This window comes from Magallana gigas, chromosome 1 (assembly GCF_963853765.1).
Source record: "Magallana gigas chromosome 1, xbMagGiga1.1, whole genome shotgun sequence".
Classification (NCBI taxonomy): Eukaryota; Metazoa; Mollusca; class Bivalvia; order Ostreida; family Ostreidae; genus Magallana; species Magallana gigas.
The window spans coordinates 50600868-50617807 of record NC_088853.1 but is presented as its reverse complement, the minus strand read 5'-3'; the positions used below and the strand labels follow the sequence as shown (position 1 = coordinate 50617807).

Here is a 16940-nt window from a genome sequence, read left to right as displayed (position 1 = left end):
AATATCAATAAAACATGTACAAAGAAAAAATATCATTGATGTTGTAAACACTGTTTAGATTCACCCAGCCAATAGCCTTTGTTTAACTACGATGGAAAAGACCTGTTGCATGACATTATGTGTAATGTTTCAAATGTGTTTAAAGTGACTCTTTCAACGATATATACATAAACATACCATCAGCGTAATATATCCAGATATCATTGATGTTGTAAACACTGTTTGGATTCACCCACCAGGTGGCTGTTTTTTCTGTCTTTGAAAATGAACATTGTTCATCACTGTAGTTTTGATCTGGCTTCATCCCATCTACAGCCTTGTTTGAAGCAACGTTGTAACGGATTAGACGTGGATATTACTCAAATGTTTCTTTATTGAGCGCTAAATTAACTAATGAAACATAAAGAAATTCATCCGTTTGATGTTGTTATTTTGAGATTTTATAATCTCCAACAACTAGCTTTGTACTGAATTATCAACTGTTCTTACATGACATTGTGTAATGCCTTAGTCATAAATAAGGTTTGAACCAAAAGAAAATATTTTCCTTTCATCATTTTTTTTGCATAGTTTTGCCCAGAATTAAGTTGTAACCGAATATCGATTATAACATACTATAATATTAGTTTACAATGGTTTGTAGCAAATGTAGCCTTTTCAGAAATAAAGCTGATTTAAAGATCGAAGGCTGACTTACAAAATTTAATGTCATTTTCAATGCTGCATGATTTTTGTTTGCACCATCATCTCTTATGGTATAAAGATATTTGTAATTATATATGATATAATTTGATCGCCATTAATTAGATGAGAAGCAATACATAGGTCCCAATTCTTTCTTTTTTGTAAACAAAGCTGGTGCCTTGCTTTTTTACATTTGTGATACGTCTATATCAGTAAACATTTCTTCAAATCTTTATTTGTTTCCTTTGTTAATGGGTTTTTTTTTTGTTAATGCACTCTAATTTTTCCGTTAAATTTGAAAATAAGGCTCGAGCTTTGTCGAATTTTAACAGGATTAAAAACTATCTATCTGCTTAGACCTACAAGTTTAATAAAAAAATTGTACAAACTCAATTCGTCCATTTAAGTGTTCAAAGACTAAGTAATATATATATCCATAGAACTCAGTATAATAACATATATTACTCTCCTTTTAAACAACGAGTAATTTTTGGATTACATGTTGTATATGTGAACAATTTAGCACGTAATTGAAGAAGAATGTAAATGAATTTTCTCCCTTAATAAAATGCAAGCACGTTTATAATTGCACAGAGGTAAATATTAGTAAATAGTTGTTTTTTCTATTCAATAAAAATAAAATGCGTCCGTTTCAGCAGGAGAATTACAGAAAATACACAATATTTATCTTTTTTTAATATTTAATTATTTAAATGGCGTGGCCATGTGATAGTCAAAGAAGTTGAATTTGGGAAGAAACCAGACTGGACGTGTTTCAATAAAACTATATTGACAGTCGTAATTGTGTTTTGAAAACATCTAAACGTTAGACATTTGGCTAAAATTTGTCAGAAAAAATGATAAATGATTGATGTATAATAAATTTTAATGCAATAAATACTTTTCGATTGTCATATTTATTCAAATCTTGGACAGCATAACGAAACATATTAAACCCCAAAAGACGGGCATACATCTCATTAAATTTTCAACTTTATGAATGCAATCACCCCCCCCCCCCCCCCCAAACAAAAATATATATTAGCGATACCCCTTGCCCTAGAATTATCAAAAACAACATATAAAACATTTATACATTGTAAATAGCATGTATACTCACCATAGGCAAAGCTTGATGAAAGACAAAAGTGAAGACAAAATATTGTCTTAACTATATTCTGACGACCGCTGAAAGCAGTAGAATGAATTCAATCAAATTGTTTAACGTTTTAAAACAAGCAAACATTTGTAAAAAAAAAAAAATAAAGCTATTGTGGTGTATACTTTAGCATTTGCTTTGATCTAACATGAATTAAATTTCAATACAGAATTTTTGCAAAGTAATTTCTGATTTAATCAAATATTGATTTTGGCATTTCGCATTTAAGATTGCCCACAATAAACATTGTTGCTTATTACATTCTTTTTATAGCAGAACTTGTTTTATATCTACTAAAGTGATTTGTTATATCTTAATCTAGACTTAATTATCAAAATGTGTTTTTTCATCTTTATATTCCTGATGCATTTCTCAATATGTAAGATGTACAATACATTGTACCATCACTGTTTGTTAAATTGACTTTTTACAGAGAGGGCACAAATATACAGACTTTCTGCCGTCCAATCCTTTTTATGTAATGTTTTTGCATTATAAAATATTGTTTAAATTAAATATGTAAGAAGTATTATAAAAAAAATAATCAATACAAATTGGAACATGATTTGATGTATTTGCTACTATTTCTATAATACCGGACATATTTTGCCTTTGAACGCAAAAATTACCGTCCGTTATTCAAGAGAACATTTTCAGATTCTTAGATATGATTCTGCTTAGATATGAAAACTCTTGTCAACTGTACTTAAATAAAAAAAAATCTTTTGTTCTCAAACACTTAAGTGCACAATTCAAGCAGATTATATCATCAAAGTACTTCCTTCATGAATTCCTTATCACATGCATTACAGAGACTGTCGTAGCTCTTTCATTTTGATTTGTGTCCCAATTGTGTAATTAAAGCATTGTTTGTACTTACAGAACTTAACTATTATTTCATAAAAAAGCACACATCAGCTCAAAGTTACTGATAAAATACTGATGTGTAAGTTAGAACAGACTGATGGACATTGTAACTTGTAAGAAGTAAATGAAAAAAATCATTATTATTCTTAAGAAAATAGAACATACCTGGCGCGTCGAAAGTTCAGACAGAGAAGTTACATAATTAAAGACATTGTTAGAAAATACAAACAATTTAAAAAGAAAGAGAGATAAAAATTAAAATATAAAGAATGAACATGGACATACCAAAAGCAAGACCGTAGATATCATTAGGATAGTCATATACCAATATGCATGCGACTGCCGTTATACGAATCCAACAAGGACATTATTAGGTTGTTGTCGTTGTGTGATAGCGCAGCGCCGAAAACCAGTGCGCGCCAAAAAAGAAGGAGCTAAACCTACAGATTGATAAAAAAAAATTGGCAGTATCCTAATATGTTTTACGGTGCGACCGTTGGGGCGAGCGCAGCATGTGATCAAATAATGAATTATGATAAAATATAAAAGTATCAACGTAACGTAAATGAATTTGAATGCAAAAAAAAATATATATACATGCCTTTTTTTTTGTCTATTAAATTTATTTAAATATAATTTATCTCAGATACAATGTTGTTGAATAATAAAGATTTTAACATAATGTTTATTGCAGTTTATTTCCTCTTTTCTTGCAGCAGACATTTTTCTTAAACTCACATATTAAAAATTGACTTATCATAGAGTCCCCCCCCCCCCCCCGCTTAAAAAAAATATAATTTACGACGTATAAAAAAAATTGCTGATCATATGAGAAAAACGGTTTTGAACCCCCCCCCCCCCCGGAGGATGTAATAAAATGAAAAAAAAAGATACCATTGAGCAGTTAAAGAGCTAAATGCATACTACGCACTCACCATTCCTCACCCGGATTAGAATTTCCCTGATTTTGAGAATTTCTTTTTCATTTTGCTTTTAAATATTTTTTGAATGATGCTGCCGCACCCCCTTTTAAAAAATGTTCCTGAAAATTACTATAAATATATAGTGAATAAAATAAATGTGAGCATTCATCCAAATGAGAGCAAGTTACAACTGTTTCCTATTAAAAAAAAGAGATGTCCCCATTCGTTAGCTTTGCAAGTTTTTGAGAAGTTTTTGGTATTTATATTTCAGCAGATTTACACAATAACTATTTAGAGTAATTTCTCCTTATTGTGACGTCACAGTTCACGTCGGTCAAGTGTCGTCTGTCTCTTTGAAAAAATTCTGAAAAAAAAATAAGTGAAATATACTGGTTTGTTTACTTAAAAAGCATGATATTCTTGAAATTACACAATTTATCTGTTTCTCAAAAGTTTTACTTTGATTCTCGCGAGAAGGAATCAAGTCTAGTGAGATCGTCCGACATTGATTAATTGCATTGTGGGTCGAAATTTACTGACGCCGAAAAATTCTGTGGGATCAATGTGCAAGAAATCAATTGTGACGTCACTCAAAGGAACAACAGCTTTGTTAGTCTTATGTAATGGTTTTATTTACTATGCATTATGTACATAGTCTTTTATCTTGTTCTCGTGAGAGTGTGAAATGGGACACCATATTTACAGGGAATTACTGGGACGATTAAAACAAAGCATTACTGGTCCGATTTACTGACGTCAAAAAAATCCGTTGAATGAATGTGCAACTAGTCCGAATTTTCTATTCACACATGCCTTGCCGGTAGAGCTCGCTTCGCGCCGGCGCTGCGCGCCTGCGAGATGCGCTCGCTATAATGCTCTCTTATATGAATGGCTGACATTTAACTCGTTATTTAAGGTTCCTTGAAGTTTGATGAAACTATTTGAGTATTGCACAAGCTTTGGTTAGACCCAAGATATTTTTCACATGCAGGTTGTTGCATTAAATAGCTTTTTGTATGAAAATTTCTCACTTGAAGTTTTTGACAACAATGCATCCAATATATATCTTACAACTAATTCGTCAATTGTACATGTATAATCACAATTAGTAAACAATAAACAAATCGATGCCGTGGATTTGAAAACAAATATGAAGTCATCTTTTTCATTTCTAAATGAACTCTCTTTTATTTTGTCTTTTTACTCCTCAATACTCTGGTGTTAGTTGTTTCTTAATCACAATGAAATATGAGCTTCACATGTTTCGAGTATCGCATCTTCAATGAAGTGGCAAATAGCCACCAACCACTTAACTACAGAATTCATTAAATCCAGCTAACATCAGCTTAGAACTTTCTTTTTCTGAACGTTTATTATGCGAGAATATACATGTTAGGAACAACGGAGAGAGAAAAATCGAGAGCTAAATTAACTTTTCTAATTAAGGATAATGTCTACTAGCGTGATAATGAAGAGAAGCTTACTTTTCCTGAATGAATTATTAAATGCATGTAATCCTTTTGTGAAAGATATGATTATTTGTCATAATGATATTGGTTCTGGCTTGTCAATACATTTACAACAACAACTTAACAATGTACATTTAGTAAATAGCATTATAATTATCAGAGTTTCAATTAACGCTCTGTTTTCCGTTTGGCGTGTAAGAGGCCTCTGGTAGATTGCAACTTTTCAGGCCTATTCGACAAGTGGAAAAATCCTAAAATGTAATACAAGGGCGTAAAGGACAATTCAGCTTTTTTCTTAACACAAATGAATTATAAGAATAGCCAGAAAGAAATGCAATTAATGAATGGACATTCTCGATCACGTGTTCACTATTCTTTAATCGTCCGAATCTTAACAAAACTTATTTTTAGTGTACTTTTCAACGACCCACATACCCCTGGATTGTCACATGAGATTAATGAGTAAATAAGTCAATGAATAAAAAAACGAAGGTTAAGAAAAACTAATTGATTTTTCCAAATAAAATTATCAATGAAAATCAAATGAAAGTTTCATTGAAGCATTTCATTGGCGTGTAAGAGGCCGCTGGTAGATTTCTTAGATCGATTGAAACAATTGCAACTTTTCAGGCCTATTCGACAAGTGGAAAGATCCTAAAATGTAATACAAGGGCGTGAATGACATGTACAATTCAGCTTTTTTCTTAACAAAAATGAATTATAAGAAGAGCCAGAAAGAAATGCAATTAATGAATGGACATTCTCGATCACGTGTTCACTATTCTTTAATCGTCCGAATCTTAACAAAACTTATTTTTGGTATACTTTTCAACGACCCACATACCCCTGGACTGTCACATGAGATTAATGAGTAAATTAATCAATGAAAAAAAACCGAAGGTTAAGAAAAACTAATTGATTTTTCTAAATAAAATTATCAATGAAAATCAAATGAAAGTTTCATTGAAGCACGTGAATAAAAACATTTGATTTTTTTATTGTTTAGGAGACACTGATCTCAGAGAGAGAGAGAGAGAGAGAAAGAGAGAGGAGAGAGAGAGAGAGAGAGAGAGAGAGAGAGAGAGAGAGAGAGAGGGTTCTAAATTGTTATAGCTAATAGCTAGTATATTTTTAGATTGGGCTGTAGACTTTTGCTTTAAATTGACTAATCTTAACAATAGAAATGAAATATACTTCATTTTTATAAATTTATTTTACTTTTGATTTTATTGCTATAGTACTAGAATGCAGACAATAAGAGTTCGCGATTTTTTACCCCTGCAAATGTTGTTATTTAAATTTAGATCACATTATTTTATTAGACCCTTTCAGATTCGCAGTAAAAATAGGAGGGTGAATTTCCCCGTTGTGAAAGTCTATCTCCTAGAATAGAAATTCTAGGTACTTGTAGTCGCATATAAAATAGACGATCATTAATTGTTATTAAATCATATTTATAAGTTCTTATGTCTTTGTTGTGATATCACCACGAATCGATTTTGTAATGCATAGTCCGAAACTATTCATCAACGACTACTTTAATATTTAATCGTACAAAGAATCGCACAATCGTTAAAATAATATAAATAATAAGGAAACATTCATAGAATATTTTAAGATGTCATAGATTATTAGACGCCCGATTATATTGTACCTGGTGATACTCAAAAAATGATACCCTTATCATGAATTAATCATTATCGTTTTCCATTGGTGGATAACAATATTTCAGTTAATACTTTTGGCAATAAGACAATCTGCTCTTACAATGGCTGCAGCTCTTTAACTCCCGGTCTGAAAACAAAATTTGGATGAAAGACCTAGTAGCTACAGTTCCGTACATGTCAAAAGGTTGCAATTTACGGTGCACAAACAACTGTGCTAGTTTATATAGATATGCAATATATCTTTCTGTTACATGTACTACAATTACACTTCATGTTTAAGGTTATATGGGACACCTGTCGATTCTAACATGGATAACATTTCATTATAATTGGTAAAATTTAACAAATCTTGAATTTAAAATTTCATAATATTTGACAAAAAATATGCTGAAATTTTTTAGAACATAAAAAAGAACCGGGATTTGAGCTGATGGCTAACAGAGTAGTAGTTTACGCTGTACAGAGCCCATTGTAAACCAATTAGATAGTAAATATTAAAAGAAAACACCTATACAATAATAATGTATTTCATTTTTAATTTCAGTAGAAAGTAGGTCACAATATGGAGGTGTCCCAAACCATCTTAAAGTCCATGTTGTCACCGAACAATCTACAACAGTGTATATTTTGCGCATGTGCAATGAAAAAAAACACACATTAGAGAGTATCGAGCTCGAAGTTTATTTAAATATGTGTGTATGAATTTCAATTGTGGTTTTTTTTAGGTAGTTTTAGCTCACTTGATACCAAATGTTCAAAATTGTTCAAACCCCCAAACCCCAAAACAATTACTGGGGCTTACAAAAATATGTTAGTTACGTTGTTTTAAAAACAAATATATTTCATAACATGCATGATTGACAATATGAGTCAGGACTAAATTTGTGAAAGAGCTACCGATATGTACGAAGGCTTTTCGGAAATTATTGAAACATTTACTCTTATTTTCTAAGAAAAATAGATTATACAGAAAGTTGGCCCCGAAACATTTTATTAATGTTAATATTCTCAATGACACTATTTAGTGTCATCCCTGATAAGCAAAATAACTTGCCTATTTCAGTGTCCCGAGACAACTGCCAAAAAAGAATAATAATATTAACTAGATACGATCTCGTTACGAGTAACGAGTAGGTCTTCCTTGCGATTTCTGTTTAAAATCATACCATGAATAATCGATACAATTTTCAGTTATTTATAATAGAGTTTACAAGTGCCTTGGCCCCTAAAAAAGGGGCCAGCCCCTTTTATTGATTTCTTTGAAAAGGTCTAAGGAATACTAACAGTTTTTGTTTTTACGCCTATCTAGAATTGTTGATCATTTTTGAGATACAAATGATTGAATATTTTAGGGGCCTGCCCTCTAGATCCTTAATGGGGACGTAAATTCCTGTTTTGATAAGGGGAATCAATTTAAAGCATTAATTCAAGCATTTTCTCTTCTACAATGCTTAACAAAATATGTCTCCTTTTCAAGATATATTGCGTCAAAGTTTAAGTACTTTGGCCCCTAAAATTCCCTAATTACGTAATAAATGGGCGTGGCAATAATTTTTTCTGATAGATATTGTTATGATCAACAACTTTGCTTCTATAATGCATTACAACATTTTTATCGTTTTTCGGTTATTTGTAATAGAGTTTACAAGTGCCTTGGCCCCTAAAAAAGGGGGCCAGCCCCTTTTTCTTGATTTTGTTGGAGAGAAATTTTGATTATCTACTTCTTTTGTTATACTTAATTCTTAACAAAATATTAACTAATAAAAAAATACAGATCAAAACGTATAAAAATTTTGAACAATAATTCGTACCCAATTTTCGGGCCCAGGCGAGCTCCAAGAAATGGCGCCACTGGCGTAAAACAACATAATTGTGCACAATTTCAAACTTTAGACTATATATTCTGAAAATTTCATAGTCATATCTCTGATAGTTTCTGAGATCAGCTTTGCACAAAATAGGTCGTAAAAATATACAAAATGGCCGATGAATCGGTACCGGAAGTGACGTTAACAAAAATTTTAAAAAACATATAAAATTCAGATTACATCTCATAATCTGTGAAAAAATGGTTTAAATCGGTCCAATAGTTTTTTGAGAAATCGAGTGCACAAAATTTGGAAAAAAATTAAGAAGAAGAAGAAGAAACAGTACGAAAACAATAAGGTCTTCCGTTGGAAACGGAAGACCTTAATAAAAAAACATCCAAAGATTAAGACGTCATTGTAAAGCGTTTCGTTGCCAGTTTATTATAAACACTTTTCAGACGCAATTCTTTGTCATTTTTTTTATAATCATTTTCAAATCATGTTGAATGGTTATTTAGTTTAATTATACATTGAGCTTTTGTTCAGTGTTTATTTCAATTTGAAACAAAAATCCGCCACTTAGAAGGGGAATATAAATATGATGTCTTTAATCTTTCCGAGCAATTCTATAATATTATATATCATTTCAAAAATACCAAAGTAATATTTAGAAAAGAAACAAAAGGGTTATGGCTTGCATCACTCACTCGATAAGTATGACCATTACTGGCCCAAGTAACCAACTAGCTTTTGGTATTCAGAGAATCAAAAACAACGACAATCTTTCACTTAATTATTAATGGTTCCCTCCCTTGACTTAGTGATTTAATTGTTATTTAACATAGACTTTCTTCAGACTACATGCTTTTCCATATATAATTAAATATAACCTTATATTCATATTTGTTCCTACATGTATATAAATGTTGCCACAGATGTGTACTCCGTGACCTCTAAGGTTGATTATATGAATACACGTACATTATTTATGTATTAGGTAATTAAAAAGCTTCTACCTGATATTACTATAATACCAATATTTCTACTAAATCCTGTTTTTGAAATGAAATAAAAAAGAACCATACCAATCTAAAAGAAAAAAAAAATAGAAAATATTCTTTTAATAATAAATATAAAATTATTTTTTTCTGTATCTGTCCATAACAATTGTATTTTAGTCGCTTGATACGTTTAAATTCTAACAGACAATTATGGTAACGAACAGGCAATACTGATTAAAACAAGTAATGTAACTAATTTTGTCATGAAAAATTGAACAGCACACAACACAAAAAAACGGACAACATGCAGGAAAATTATGGGTGAGACGAAATTATCAATTATTAAGAGATGTTTTGGCTTTGAGAGCTTTCGGTTTCATGTCGTAGGACTTTTGCAAAATCTTCTTTTACGACAAAGTGGTGTCTTCTTTTGTTGAATAGTCTTGTCATAATAACACCGAGAGTTGATTGGTCAAACCTGTGACAATCCGAAGGAATCCACCTTTTGGTGCAGTTTATATAAACTTCCGCATTCGGAAAGTCCATGCAACCATATTCAAGAGCACAGCCCACCCATGGCCGCATTATATAATTAAGTGTAAAGTATGTGCGGGAGATAATCACAATACCAGCTTGTATTTCAGGATAATTAAACATGCACTGATCCTCCTTAAAACGCTCAAAAAGCCGCTTTTGAGTTCTGACAGCAATTGAACCGGATCCCTCTAAAACCTGAATTCCGAGGCATTTCGCTTTAACAAAATATGGGTCTGTATTTTCTAATCTTACAGAAGTATCCAGCCACATCACAAAATCAAATTCTTGAAGCATCATTTGGATGATGATCGGTTTCCACGTATATCCAAGTACATTTTTCACGTGTTTAGGGAAGGTATTGAATGGAAATGCTCTAACCTTGCAATTGCACATTTGCCGCACCAGTTTTGAATTTGCTTTTGATAACCCTATGTCGTACACAAAGATCATTAACTGTGGGTGCTTTGTTTCTTGATATATTTTAAGACTGTTGAGAAGTTGTATGAATTCTTGAAAATGATTATCAGACAGAGCCGTCACAAATATAGGAAGCGATTCTTTGCTCCTTCTTGGTGTTGATAGTTTAATGATTCCCTCTCTGTCTAATTGTAAGCATTTTAACAACTTATTTGAATCATTGAATAAATAGTTGTCTACTTTCTGCATATTTTTCCTTAACACTTTTTCAAAGTTTTTGTCAGAACCTTTGCATTCTTTTAAATCTTTAATGTTTTCATTGTTTTGTTCCTCATCATAATACATAAGATTAACATTCTCACATTGATCTGATGTGTCATCTCTCTGATTCAGCACGATAAATAAAGAATTGTTGTTCATGGGTTCTCGAAAGAGAGAATATGCGACTCCAAGTATGTACACACCAACGCATACAGCTAAGAAAGAAGTAATAGTAAGCAGCTTTGGTTTAAAGGGGATTCTTTTCATGTTGCAATCTAAAAAAGAAAAAAAAAGAAAAAAAAATTTACAATGTAAATATTCTTTGTTTCATCCTTGCTGCCTTTTTAGAAAACTGATATTTCTAAAATCTTCAGCGCAATATTTATTCTTTAATTATACTTCTTTCTTGTTTATTTTGGCTCTAAAAATTATAGGAAAATATGTTTACGGGAGAACAGCTTGAAATTCTAAACTGTTCAAAGCTCCAATATTATCACATTTCAGGATTATGTTTATCAAAAGTTTAAAATGTCAATAAATATCTTCTTGAAGTCCTAATTGTTTTTTTTTCAAATCAATACCAATGTTATAATAAAGATCGACATGTTATCCATTCATGTTTTTTTCTTTGAGTAAGATTTGATTTGTCACCACCGTTAATTATCCAATGCCACTTAATGCCATGAATATAATTAGTGTTGCGATTGCAACGCCTACTACTATAAATCATTGCTATTACTGTTGCCATCTCAAACCGCTGATATTATATCGCCTTTTAATGATATATTTGTATCATTAGGCGACACAAATGCACAGCAACCCTTACGTTTGATGAAATCTGCACATATATACACAACCGCTAATTCTACAAACTCTTTTTTTTCATTAAGCGTTTGTTCCAATTTGTTAATGATACAAAGACAAACAATTGAATGCAAGTCTTTTATGAAATAAAGCCACTTCATTTCGCACAAAGTTGGTTTTTTAACACCTTGTAATAATTGTTGTTTTTGTACGTGATAAAGATTTACAAATAACCTCTATTGTACATGTTACACTAATCTTTAAAAAAGTGAAATATGTTGTACGTGTGTCTACATAAACATCGTAAAACCAACATTACCTGCTGTTTGAAGTAATGGTTGTTTTCTGCTCCCTCAGGTTTTTCCAATTGAAATATAATAAAATGTATTTAAGTCACAGGGAATAAAAATCACTTTGCTGTAAGCGTCAATTCATTATAAGCGTGTTCGCTATAACCGCGTTTTACTGTATTATTATTATTTATTTTTTTCAAAAGTCACAAAAGATTTCAGACATTCCTGTTTTGCTTCATGTGCACGAAGATTAGTCGCGTTTAGCAGTGGTATGCAGACAATATGAAACTGACAAATGCATTAATTGTTCGAAGCTAAAAACCCTCATAACTTTTTCAACGAAAAAAAAACTTCCTGAAAGCTTAATTCATTTCTATATACATGTACGAGAACAAAGAAAAAAACCCAAAAAACAAAAACGGAGTAATGAATAACTAGCAATTAAACTTCAAACAGCGGGAATGAATCTACTTCCCTGAAACAATTACGTATGTGTTTTGCCCCAAATGTCTAAAGGATAATTAAAGTTCGTGCGAATTAATGTTATTCTACTTAAAACAGGCAGGAGTGAGGACATTGACTAACACATTACACGTTCAATAAATGATAATAATTCAAATCAACAGCTGTTAGCCACTAACATAATTTTGACGGATAATTAATCTAAATTATATATAATTCGCAAACAATAACAAACAGCTGTTTTCTAAGGATATGCGCAATAAGGCATTTTTTTCTCTTCATTTACATGTATCAATATCAAAGGGTATCTTCAATGGCTGTCATTTTTTTATATGACGGAGATCTGTGTGGAAAACATCATCCTGGAAATTTTACTGCGATCGCATAAGTACTTTTCATGATACGTGGAGAAAACCCAATGTCATACCTGAACGATTTTTGAATGAAGCCGATTTGGTGCGAAATGAAACTGATGTCACGAGATTAACGCCGCTGTAAGAAAAAACAAGAAAATCGTAGGGAACTGTTTATTTTCGTGCATAGAAGTGTAAATCCGACTGTTGCCCATCCACTGCATTGCTTGAAGTTGCGTTGGAATTGTAGTGACCTGATAAATTGAATGTTGGTACACTAATCGCTTAATTAACTAAAGTAAAAAAAAGAAATTTATATCTTTTTTGTTAAGGTCCTGTAAGTCTTGAAAAAATCATGCAGATTTGTATAGTATTATATCTAATTCTCAGTTGTTTCACTTATTTACATAATGCCCAAAATATGGAAGAAAAAAAACAACGTTTTGTTATCTTCATCCATCAACTTTTTACCTTCGCACGTTTTGCACCCCCACCCCAATGTTTACTTATCGAGATGACCGATGGATATATTGATAGCAACGTTACTATTGACAAACGACACAGACGATACTGATAGCATATAATATGCGAAATTGTTATGCTTTAAAACAAAGTTACAAACTTTTCTGTCTGAAAAAATTGTACTGCTTCACCTTATGATATATTCTTGTAAAAAAACCCAGTAATAAGTGTTATAGTTTTAAAAATAGAAAACGCAATGAAGCATTTGATAGGGTTGTGTTTTTTGCGTTTGCTTTTTTCTCAAGACTTTTGTTCTAAGACTTGTTTCAAGTATATCATCATTCATTTGACAGGTTTTGAAAAATAAGTCTTGTTTCACACCCAACAATCAATGCATGCATTACAAAACAAAGTTGAACTGACTCTAACTGATTGCGGTTGATCTCTCCATTAAAATGCGATGTAAACATGGACTTTTCGCTATTACTTACATATATTTACTTTACTCATATAGTATAGACAATGTGATATTCTAAATTTGAACTACATTTCATCTTTGCAATTAATTCACCGTTGTGTTCCGTATTTCACCTAATATTCATTTAAACAATAGAATACTATCTATGCTGATACATCCCTGCTTGAAGATAGTGAAAAAATAAATCAATGAACGATACAATCATATTTATCAAAGCTATTTGTAAATAAGTTGATCTTTTGTAAGCTAATTATTGCCTTTGAAACCAGTTTTTAGGTGTTCTAGAGGTACATGTATGCGTACATTCATACGCACACAGGTACTTTGAATCCAGTAAAAACTGGAGCATGTATATTTTTAAGATTAGTTTTGTTTCATAATGAATTTCACTCAATTTTCTAATGAAATAGAGTACAAAATAGTAAGCTATGGTGCATAGAATATTTGATAAAATTTCAAACCTTAATATAGCTGTTGTTTCTGAAATAAATGTCTTGGCCTTTTTGTTTGCCATAAGAATGTTAATAAGAATTTATCCTGTTAATTTCCATAACAAACTTTTAAACATTGATGGAAGGCCCTTTTTTGCCATTGATTCGTATTCGAGCATTTTGAAACTACAAAAATTGGTAGGTTTACATAATTAATTTGTTTTTATTTTTTTTAAATAAATGCCTAGAAAAAAAAACAACATGTTTTTTAATAACTCCCTGTTTCAAATTTTGTGTATTTTTATGAAACGACCAACAACGACAACATCAATAACAACTGCCAAACCAGATTCCATAAAAATTCTTTTTTCTACTTTTTCCACATGTACTAAGTGAGGTATAAAGAAAAAAAAATTATATACAAACTAGTAGACTTTTTGTTATCGAATAATTAGAGGTCTTTTCACCTTAATATTTTTAATGAAATGCTAACTTGCTCTATAAGATATAAAAAAAGATATACCTTTGATATACGTTGTATAATAAAATGAAAAAAAACCCTCACAAATCCATAAATGATTTTTAAAGATTTTTTTTTTATTTCAGGCCATTTCTTTAAGAATTATATGTTGTATATCGTAAACATCTATTAAATTACTTTCCTGAATTTTTTTTCCACTTACTCTGAACAAAACTGAGCCAGGTGAATATTATTAACACAAGGATATAAACAGAAAACCTAACAAAAGAAGAGACAATTCTACAGGCTAGCTGTGTACAAAATGAATGTTCCACTTGAGTAACCACAGGACTTGATGCGATACCCGGCCGACCCAATTGATTACCTTATTGCGCAATCCAGAAAACTTTTGAAACCCTTACTATTATTCTGTATTTCATAAGATATGAACATTAATTATTTAATAGTTAATAGATTTCCAAATGACATTGACCTTTATATCATTTTGCCAAGGTAGTTGCTTCTATTCCAATTTGACCGAAGTCTCTATGATAGATAGTAACAAAAAGTTGGAAGTGATTTTATCGAAGTTTCAATACTTTCAGGGGCAGTAACTGCTAGAAAGTGGTCTCAGATCCCTTTGGTATGAATAGATTGAAGAACTCTCTACGTGTACTGAATACATTTGTAAAAGTTGCAAGTCTCTATCTCTTATGGTTTCAGAGGAGTAGCGATAACACGAATTTCTCAAAGGGCAGTAACTCTGCACGTTCTGGGAGTTTTTTGACACAGGGTCAATTGGTATCATAACTTTAACGAGCAATTAGATAAGGTTTAAATTGTATGGATAACCTTAATAACAAAAAAGTGACTCCGTGGAAAATAGAAAGAAGAAGAAGAAGAAGAAGAAGAAGAAGAAGAAGAAGAAGAAGAAGAAGAAGAAGAAACATAAACAAGAGTTATTTAACCTGAAAGGTGGAAAGATCGAAATATCCTATCGTATATAGATATATAATAAAAATAATACAAAAGAATAACAAAGAACACAAAAATATGGTTGTGTAAAATAGTTTTATTTACAATCAAATAAAAATAGAATTTACAGTCCGGGAATACATGTTTATGGTATCAGTCGTGGGTATATATTTTGAAAGTGCAAATGAATCATTGTTAATCCTAAACAATGAATATAATAACCGTTTTGCAAACATGTACTCAAATTAGCTGCTTATGGATTGTTTAAAAAAATTAAATGGCAGATATAGTGCATGTAAAAGTTAGCATTAATAGAGCAGACACAACATTATAACTTGTTTTTTAAATTTTATCTTATGTTACAATGTAACTAAAAATCTATTGTGAAAATGAAACTAAATTCCTAATATGCTTTCTATATGACTATATAAAAGATCTCATACCGAACGATTTATACTAAGATAAGTAATACACTGTAAGAAATCTATCTTAGAACTAAGTTTTCTTAAAAAAATAAGACATTCGACATAATAAAATAGATAGTGCTTGTTTGGAAGGGTAACAGCTGGATTTGACATCCCTCAGAAACCAGGGTAATTCATTTCAAAACTCAGGGTAATTTGACATCCCTCGTAAACCAGGGTAAAACCAGGGGAAACCAGGTTTTCTCAGGGTATCGATTGCAAATGTTACCTCTCCAAACAGGCACTATTTATATAGTGTTACATCCTAGTAATAGGTAAAGAAAATTTGTACATTAGACATTTTACAGCTAACTTATGTTAAAAAAATTGTCCTCTTCGGTCTGCGACATTTCTCTTTTCGTTCACAAATTAGAAGTTTAATCAGAATTTGTTTCATTTCTCTGTTAATAAAGATATGAAGATTACAAATATTGCGAAATTTTCTTAATGAATGAAATTATTCATGACATTTTAAGTGCTTTCACATTTTTGATTTATCATTATCTTATTTTTTTTGGGGCAAAAAATCTGAACTTGAATGTTGACGTTTGAGGCTTACTTTTGCATGAGAAACACTTTGTGGACAACTTGTAGACATCGTTTTTTCTGACATTGATAACGCAGACTTCTTCACTTTGGTTTGCCGAAATCTTTTAAGCAAACTCTTTTTCTAAAAAGAAAAAAAAGTTTATTTTCTCTAGTAGTTACAACCGAATTGATCCTCTAAAAATGCAAAGATTTATTATAGATCGAAAATCATAGAATTGCAAAGCTACTCTTTAACTTAATCTAAGCATGATACCGTTTGCAACAAAAAATGATTATTGGAATTCTTTACAATGTCGATTTTTTAATCTAATATAAAAGGCAATTATAGATACTATTGAAATTTCATATTTGATTTCAAAATGGTACACGTAATACTATGAATGATAATCATGTGTAAAATAAAATTTTTCCCTTAC

At 31.0% G+C, this 16940-nt stretch overlaps 1 protein-coding gene and 1 long non-coding RNA gene across 2 annotated transcripts; both read right to left on the bottom strand.

Annotated features, from left to right (window-relative positions):
- Positions 1-54: 54 nt before the first annotated feature.
- Positions 55-3073, bottom strand: LOC136270952 (uncharacterized). Its single transcript, XR_010708808.1, has 3 exons — positions 2996-3073; positions 1805-1872; positions 55-390 (listed from the first exon to the last, which is right to left on the bottom strand). It is a non-coding gene; the product is annotated as an uncharacterized lncRNA (long non-coding RNA).
- A 4677-nt stretch (positions 3074-7750) lies between these two features.
- On the bottom strand, positions 7751-12196 carry LOC136270924 (uncharacterized). The gene is made up of 2 exons (XM_066069910.1): positions 11917-12196; positions 7751-11068 (listed from the first exon to the last, which is right to left on the bottom strand). The coding sequence occupies exon 2, from the start codon at positions 11058-11060 to the stop codon at positions 9921-9923; it is 1140 nt and encodes a 379-aa protein (XP_065925982.1). The 5' UTR covers positions 11061-11068; positions 11917-12196; the 3' UTR covers positions 7751-9920.
- Between the last annotated feature and the right edge of the window lie 4744 nt (positions 12197-16940).

What these genes read in the sequence shown, in the direction of transcription:
- LOC136270924 (XM_066069910.1), bottom strand. Translation starts at nt 11,060, where the DNA reads ATGAAAAGAATCCCCTTTAAACCAAAGCTGCTTACTATTACTTCTTTC.